Raw genomic sequence first — 9,019 nt, 5'->3', positions numbered from 1 at the left:
GATTCCAAGTATTTACCATCCATAGTCATTCAAAAAAACAAACACACACACACTTATAAGCCATTCTTTTTTTGGTGTCTTAACTTGATTTTATGTCAAACTGCTAAAATGGAGGCTGTAGAAGGAATGACATTCTGCTTTTAAACATAGTAATTTTGCTGTAATGTGTCATGTTGCTAAACTTGGAGTGCTAATGATTTGTGAAGAAAATTAAGAAAATATTGGGAGACTAAGAATCAAGTACACTTTTTTTTTTTCTTTTTCTTTTTTTCTTATTAATCATTCACAACAATTTCCCTTTACCCCTCAATTTCTTTACTGAGAATCAGGAGGACCTATTCACCCGTTTGTGCACGACAGCATTTAATTGAAAAGTTAGGGCGAAACAATCTTGCCTTTTGCTGTGATTGCTACTCTTTTGGCGATCTTTTCGTGGGAGGAAAAATGATTGTGTAAAAAGGCAAGAAATAAAGAAAATTTGTCCCCATCAATACGTTTCACGATGCAAACTCAATTCCTTCAAGAACACGAGTTAAAGATCACTGTTTATTAGTTCCTTTTTCAAAAGTCTTAAACTACTGTACTGGTTTCTTTAATCGCTGGAAGACCTGGAGTCTTGTAGATTATATGGCATACAGATCAATCATACGAAGACTAGCAGCTTATTTTGACAATTCCATTGCTTACTAGTATTCAAGTACATGTTAGTTCAATGCAATTTCAATTCAGGAAATAAGAATTATATACATAGAGTTGAATGGCAAAGGTCAATCAAAAGGGTAATAAAACTGTTAAAATGGGCTTGTTTCTCAACTTAGGGTGCACTATTTAGAGAATTTATACATATATATACATATAATTTAGGTTGAAAAATGATAAGACTTTAAATTGCCAGTGAGAAGGATGAAAGATCAAAAGGACATAATATCCAAAAGCCTAGAATTGAATCTTTCCCTTTCCCACATGGAGGGCATGGGACTAGTCTTGAGAGGGCGAAAGGGTAAGTGTCTTTATAACTTTGGAAGGGTATCTGAGTTTTGTGAGAGAGTGGGGGAAGAGTGATAATGAAGATGGGGGCCAAGTGGGACCTCCAATTTCACTCAGTGGAGCAAATAAGTCACAGGAAGTGGAAGCTGCAATGTCAAGCAAAGCAAAAACATCTTCAAAAATCACTATCTTCCACCCACCCCCAAAAAGAAAGAGCATGAGAAGAAAAAAGTGGTTAAAAGAACAACCATAACATCATCACCATTTTCTTCTTCATCACCATTTTCTTCACCTTCTCCTTCTTCTTCACCCCTACCTACTTTTATACTCAACCTCCCTTGACCTCCCACGAAGCAAGCTCCATCATCACACTGTAAGTTCTCTCTCTCTCTCTCCCCCTTTCTTTTTCTCTCTATATCCATGTTATCCCCAAAACCTTTCTTCTGGTTTACATGCTTTTGCTTCAATTTACAGATTGATCTTTTATAACTTATTTAAGAAGCTGTAAAAGAAATATAGAAGTAGAAGAAGGGCTTCATTGAATTATTGCTAATCAATAACTCTATCTTTGTTCTCTCCACTGTTCTGCTCTATCTCTTTCTCTTGAGTCTTTTCAGTTTACAATTGAATTTCTATATCAATTTAGACAAACCCACATAACAAGAATGAACATATAACTTTGCTAAAATGTTATATTGATGATCAATTAATCAATTTTCTGCATCCGTTTCTTTTTTCTTTGTTTTCTTTTTTTTTTTTTTTATTATGTTCTGTTTCTTTTTTCCATTGTTCCAGTTTTCTTGGAAAACTAACGGAAAAAAAGGCATTGAGATACCAAGAAGGCAGTGTTTTCCAATGGCTTCATATAATCAGACTACTGGTTTCCGGTACAATCTGAACTCAGATGCAATAAGCGTTGCAAATGGTGATGCAGAGTTTTCAGGGATTCTAGAAATCTATGTTCATCATGCTAGGAACATCCACAACATATGTATCTATGAGAATCAAGATGTGTATGCAAAATTCTCTCTTACTTACAACCCTGATGAGACCCTCACAACTAGAATCATCAATAGAGGTGGAAAAAACCCGGATTTCAATGAAAACTTGAGGATGAAAATCACTCAGCCTGATGCTGTCCTCAAATGTGAAATCTGGATGCTTAGCAGGGCTAGAAACTACATGGAAGACCAGCTTCTTGGTTTTGCTTTGGTCCCAATTTCAAAAGTTGTTGAAAATGGAAAAATGACTGAAGACTATAGCCTCTCTTCCACTGATCTCTTCCACTCCCCAGCTGGAACTGTCCAATTGACTCTTTCCCTCGACAAATCTTTACCCATAAATCCTTCCCTCAATCCATTATCTGAATCTTCCACAACTTCATCCATAACCTCAGAAGTCATATTGCTTGATAGGAAAATATCAGAAGTCATCTTAGACCCAGTTGAGTATTCCAGGATTGAATTCCCAGACATCAATGTGGTAAGAGAGAATCAACAAATGGTTTCCGAGTACTTCGATTTGGCAAGCCATGTTACAGGTTCTAAGGCTGCCTCATGTGGAGTTGCTTCTTTTCTTCATCTTGGCTCATCTCCTCAGCCTGCTGATGACTATGAAATGACTGCAAATTCATCTGAGGACAACCATGGTGATCCCATTTCTCCAAATGAGAGCATACAGAATTCCGGCTTCTTTAGTTCAACCACAACAAGCCTAAGTGATGATCGGAACTCAGCTGATTCGATCGAGAAAAAGAACCGTGCAGCTGGTGAATCATCGAATTCCGGTAATGCCTCCATCACTAATGAAGCAGCAAACCAAGGCTGCAATGCTTGTCCCGACACTCCAACTTCGAAAAAGGGAAGAGATGCCGGAGACGAAAAGGATTCGAACTTTTCAAGCAAGGAAGATCAAGAGAAGAACAACAACTGCAAAGAAGGGAACAAAATTGGATCAGCTCAGTTTGGTCAGGTGTTTTCAGCTCCACTTGGGAACATCAATCTTGAAGCTGAGCAATCTGCAATGCAGCAACAAATAGTTGACATGTACATGAGAAGCATGCAACAATTCACTGAGTCTTTGGCAAAGATGAAGCTTCCAATGGAACTTGGTAAACCAGAACGTCCTGCTGATCATGGTGAGATTATCAGAAACCATAACAACAACATAGAACTTGACAAAAAGAAGGATGGATCGCGGGTTTTCTATGGCAGCCGAGCATTCTTCTGATTCATATTTGGTGCTGCAAACTATGATGTATTCTAGCAGAACACAGACTTTTTGTTCAATCAGAACAAAGTTCAGTGTTTCCATCAGCTTCCTGGTATTAATTAGAGAAAAAAAAAATTTCTTTAGTTTTTGTTCAACCTGTCTTCCTTGTTGTGAATAGTTTTTTCTCTAAATTTATGGTGTTTCTGTTCCATAATTATCAAAAACTACATGTTATAGTCAATTACAGAGTCATAGCAAGGTGATTTTGTTTTGTTTATTTTTTATTTTTTTTATTTTTTTGGTTTTTTTTGGGCTTTTCAATGAAAAATTTATATTGTTAAATTCCTTGTTCCTAAAGCATTTATGAAATCTGACACAGTTTGTTTCTTATTATTGCTTTGAACAAAACTTGTTTGAATGGTTGTCCATGGTTCCAAAATTCTTGTTAGCTTTCAAAGCAGATAAGATAACGAGGATTTCTTACCAACTGATATCTTATTGTCAAATTTTACTTCAAAGTCCAAACCTAAACTAAACCATGCTTATCTCAAACGTTTGTGATTTGTCGAAGAGTACTTGCTTTTTCACTCAACTCTCTTGGGCTACAAATTTTATTTATTTATTTATTTTACTTTTCTTTTTTGAATTTTTAATTTCTTTGAGAGGCTTAGATGTCAAACATATTTTCCATGTTGCTCTATTTTAAATTTTGTTTTCTTGCATATTTCGTAATCTTATGCATTTTTCCTTCTCGTGTCTTGACCTGGAAAATGGTGGATTTGGATTTGCTGAGTCAAAAGTTCATAGTGAAAAGAATATTTTGAGTTCCAACTTATACAGTTTTTTTTTTTTTTTTTCAATTTTATCAAAATCAAATAACAATTTTATATTTGAAAACTAATTTTTCAAAACCAATTAATATAGTGAGACCCACTATTAGCTTTTTTCAATATTATTGACAGGAAATAGAGTCGTACTGAATTGCCTTTATATCTTTTATTGTCATTTTTTCCCCTTAAAAAAGACAATTATCATTTTTTTTCTTTCTTTTTTTCCTTTTTCCGGTGAACCTTTTTGGATTTTAGAACTTGAATAGTGACATTTCCAATATTTCCGGTCATGGCTTTAGAGGCCACAAGGTTGTGCTGTGTCTTGGCGACGTGTCTAATTTTAGGCCAGCCCAAATCGATCTGATTTCTAACTCAGATGGGCTTGAGGTCACATTTAATCTATTGAGTTTTTTTTATTGTTATTATTATTTCTTATGTTTTTGGAATAGTCGTTTGTCGTTTATGGATAAAGTCAATTAAACTTTTTTTCACTATTTCGGTCCTCACGAAATAGTGATTTTTATGCTCATTTCTCAAAAGTGAAAAAAAGGGTTTAATCATTGATTTGGCTAGTTATATAAAAAATAATTTATTGGGATGCTGTCTTATAATAATTGTACCCTTAATTCTAAATAAATTGAATTTGTAGGCCCACTAAATATACAATTTCAGGTTTAGGCTTAACCTCGATTAAGATGAAATTGCCTATTTCACCAACTTGTAACCAAAAACAAAATTCTAAAATAAATTAATGGGATGTTTGGTAAAAAAAAAAATATTGAAGAATATTAATTTTTGAAAATCAGTTTTTTTGGATTTAATTTTTTAAAAATATATTTTTTTGATATTTTTTTATAATATTTGGTTAATTATAAAAGAAAATAAGACTTACAAGTAATTAAATAAATTTATACATTAAAATTAAAAGATAAACTTGTATTTAAAAAATTACATAATATCAGTTTTTCATGAAATTTTAGAATGATACATCTTTAGTAGAATTCATTTTTCTTGTTAGTATTTCATATTACGAAATTTATTTTCCACTGAGATCCAAAAAATTTTTCTCTTAAAAATTATCCAAGTATGAAAAAATTTCACTTTTTTATATAATTTTAGATTTCCTCTAATTTTACCATTACCTAAACACCTTATAAATGAAAACTAATTATATCAAAATACAAAATAGATGTAGAGTTTTCATTTTTGGAAATAGTTAGTCAAGAATTGATCTTAAAGAAATATGTACTAAATGTATATTTTACAACAGTTAATCTATTTAACTAATTCTATTACCAAAAAAGAAAAAAAAAACCGTATTTAACTAATTTATGGTGAGTTCTTCAAAAACATTTACCTTATAAAGCTATAAATTTTGTTAGGCATCAACTTTTTCCCAAGGCTCAGAAGCCCATGGGCTTGAACAGTTTTTTTTTCTTTTTTTTTTCCAATTTTTTTTAATTAATATGAAGTTTTGGATAAATAATAAAAAATATATATAGTTTAGACGTAATGAAATTCCAAAAAAAAGTAACGAATGATTTCTTCATGGGCTCAGAAGCCTAAAACAAAAAAAACTACAGACAACATATATATATATATTTGATATTGTTTGTTACATAGAGCATAATACTAATATAAATTATTAGCATATATATATATATATATATATATCTTATTCTCGCTGTTATTGCTAATAGTGTATTTCGAGCATATTTATATTATCTAAAAGGGTTTTTTCTTTTTTCTTTTTTTTAACAAAGAAAAAAAAAACATTATTTTTTATCCCAACCGGTAATACATTTGTGAGACTTAACTATGAACTCCTTTGATACGCTTATGTGAGTGGGAAAGTTTGATATTTCCAGTAGAATATATAGGAACTATTAAAATATTTTAAGGTCATATATAGGAACTATTAATTAACGCCATATTTTTTCGGCTAAAAAACAATAAATAACGCCATATTTTACATATGTCATCCATTCAGTAGAATAAGACATCTTATTTAACCATATACACTAATTTATTTGGCTTTTCTAGCCATCGTCACAGATTCGACCGTTTTTATTTTTTTTAAATGACTAATATTTGTATAATTTTTCGTTAGAGATTTTTTTTCTGGCTAAATATCCAAACTTTATTAAGCATTAAAAAAAAAAATAGCAAACTACAAAAGAAAAATTTAATGTCCAGCCTCATCCTCCCCACACAAAATTCCAAAAGCAAGGAGGATAATTGGCGTGCAACATGATTTTCTTTGGTTTTTTTTACCAATACATATATATATAGCTTTCTTTGTGAAGTACAATATTATTGTACTTGCTCTTTGGATGTCTTTTGTAGGAAAATAAAGGATGGTTGAACAAGAATAAATTAAGATTTGAGAGAGAAAAAAAATAAAATAAATAATAACAACAGATTAGGTGCGGGCTATATAAACCTTTCTGTCTACTATATATAAACAAAAAGGCTTTAAGTATACTTTTAAAAGACCTAGAGAATCTATCTCCCAAAAAAAAAAAAAAAAACAACACCTAGAGGTCCATTAAGAAACAAAGATTCTGAAAATAAAATAGAAAAATGCTCCAATAAATAAATGGGGAAAAATAGAATAATAATTAGGGAAATGAACAAAATATTAAGTAGTTGTATTAGTCTCCTGGATCCTACATAGGCAATCCAAACGAGAATGATTATGTATTTGGCAATTAAAAAAAAAGGCCAAATCATCCGTACACTGGTATTACATTTTGAAACATGGATAACTTAAATTAATAAGTATCTAATAACTCCAAAACAAAGGAAGATTAAAAGTATGAAACTTTTGATGGCACCCCACCTTCAATGAAAAAAGAAAATGTGGGTCCCATCGTGGTTTGCAGTGTAATTTCATTTAGGAGTTTCCAGCTGCTGCTGAAAGCATACGTCCATCAGCCTCCTCTGGCGTCTGCCTAACTCTCTCACTCACTCAACTCCTCACTCGGGCATCTCATTTTGTTTTTATATTTTTCTCACCATGCAAGTATACTATACAGACTCTCACTCTCTCTGGAAGTGGAACCCACCACCCCTACTTGTGTGGGTCCACTTACTGGGTCCCACAAATACCCAGCCTCACTATAAAAAACATGGAAAAACACACTCTTCCTCCTCCTTTCTGCTCCTCAGTCCTCCCGTATCAGGTATCGTCCTCTCTTTCTTCTTCTTCTTCTTCTTCTTCTTCTTCTCTTTTTCTCTCCACAAACACTCCAAAAATGGCGGACTACGGAGGTGCAATCTCACTCTCTCAAGGCAGAGACCTCTCTCACACCTCCGACGACTCCGACTCCGACAACAGTCCCCGAAGCGTCCCAATTCTCTCTTGCGGAGCCGCCGGAGCCGCCGGAGGAGGATCATCATCGTCCAAGCCGAGAAAACAAGGCGGCAGCGCCGGTGCAGTGGCAGACATTGGTTCGTCGCTCGAGATCTCAAAGAAACCGAGAGGCAGACCTCCCGGTTCAAAAAACAAACCAAAACCCCCCATCGTCATCACCAAGGACAGCGACCTCGCCATGAAACCCGTCATCCTTGAGATCTCCGCCGGCTCCGACGTCGTCGAGTCCGTCATGCAATTCGCCCGCAGACGCCACGTCGGAATCACTGTCCTCAGCGGTAGCGGTTCCGTATCCAACGTCACGCTCCGACACCCCGTCTCCCACGCGCCGGCTCTGTCCCTTCATGGTCCTTTTAGCCTTCTCTCGCTTTGCGGCTCCTTCGTCGGTTCTTCGTCGATCACATCTCCTTCATCGTCATCGAAGCCTTCTTCTTCTTCTTCATCTTCTTCTTCCCCATCTTCTTCTTTGTCTTCTTGTTCTTCGTTTGGTATATGTCTTGCAGGAGCGCAAGGTCAAGTGTTCGGAGGAATAGTCGGAGGAAAAGTCATCGCTGCGAGCCTTGTCGTCGTTGTGGCGGCGACGTTCCTAAGCCCTAGTTTCCACAGGTTGCCTAGCGAGGGTGACGAAGCTGAAGAGACTAAGCCTATTCGCAACAGTAATACTAGTGGTGGGGGTGCAAATGAAGGTTGTAGTGGACCGTGTACGGGCATGTCCATGTCGGTTTACAATGTTGCGAGTCCAAACCCAATCAATTGCCAGATCTCTCCTGATGTCATGCCTTGGGGCCCCACCTCTCGTCCTCCACCTTATTAACAAGAAGTAGGAGAAAGAACCATATTTTCAATCCTCCAATTAATTTTACATGTATTTCTTCTAGTTACTATTTCTTTAGTGTTATAAAAAAAAAACAAAAAAACAAAAAAAAAAAAAACAAAACTTTAGAGAATGTTGTTATTAGAGATTTTTAATTTTATTCGGTAGTTTGTTTGAATTTGGGTTAACTTTGTTTTTTGGGGTGATTCATGAAAGGATTTTTAACAAATAGTAACTTTTGTTGTGATATCTTTTAAATATCCCTGTAGCTGTGTTTTGTGTTTTTTTATTGTTGTTACATTAAAAAGTATATTCTGCTTGGGCTTAGATTTTCTCTCTTGACTTCTTTCTTGATTGAGAGAGATAGAGAGATAGATAGAGACGAAGTCGGATATAGGTCTGTTTTCAAGCTACTGTTGTTGTTCTTGTTGGTGTGCTGCCATTGGTATGTCAGAAAGAGAGGGAGAGAGCCTCGGGAAGGGCCAAATTTTACCTTCTCCAATGCAAAAGCTCAAACAGAGTGAAAAAGAGAGAGAGAGAGAGAGAGAGAGAGAGAGAGAGTATGGAAATCCTCATGCTTGAGAGACCCACTCATCCATGAGTTTCATAGCTCTTTCTTGGTTACGTTGATCCATTTGCTGCAGCCAAATGATGTCTAACAAGTTTAGTTAATTTTTAAAAGATCTGCATTATTATTATGATCTTTATCTAGGTGTCATAAAATCTGATAGATGGCTATATATATATATATATATATTAGTTCGTTTTCATGTGCTTTTTACAGTTGCAGATTGTGCTGAT

The 9,019-nt window shown here is 34.7% G+C and overlaps 2 protein-coding genes across 2 annotated transcripts; both read left to right on the top strand.

The window, feature by feature from the left end:
• Positions 1 to 1,008: 1,008 nt before the first annotated feature.
• On the top strand, positions 1,009 to 3,353 carry LOC107404341 (uncharacterized). Its single transcript, XM_016018171.4, has 2 exons — positions 1,009 to 1,360; positions 1,783 to 3,353. Exon 2 carries the CDS (start codon positions 1,843 to 1,845, stop codon positions 3,214 to 3,216), a length of 1,374 nt encoding a protein of 457 aa, XP_015873657.1. The 5' UTR covers positions 1,009 to 1,360; positions 1,783 to 1,842; the 3' UTR covers positions 3,217 to 3,353.
• A 3,762-nt stretch (positions 3,354 to 7,115) lies between these two features.
• On the top strand, positions 7,116 to 8,398 carry LOC107410711 (AT-hook motif nuclear-localized protein 17). The gene has a single exon (XM_016018178.4). The coding sequence runs from the start codon at positions 7,160 to 7,162 to the stop codon at positions 8,216 to 8,218; it is 1,059 nt and encodes a 352-aa protein (XP_015873664.3). The 5' UTR covers positions 7,116 to 7,159; the 3' UTR covers positions 8,219 to 8,398.
• Positions 8,399 to 9,019: the final 621 nt, after the last annotated feature.

This window comes from Ziziphus jujuba, chromosome 10, assembly GCF_031755915.1.
Source record: "Ziziphus jujuba cultivar Dongzao chromosome 10, ASM3175591v1".
NCBI classification, from domain to species: Eukaryota; Viridiplantae; Streptophyta; class Magnoliopsida; order Rosales; family Rhamnaceae; genus Ziziphus; species Ziziphus jujuba.
The sequence above is the reverse complement of the archived record's forward strand: the minus strand, read 5'-3'. Positions and strand labels throughout refer to the sequence as shown.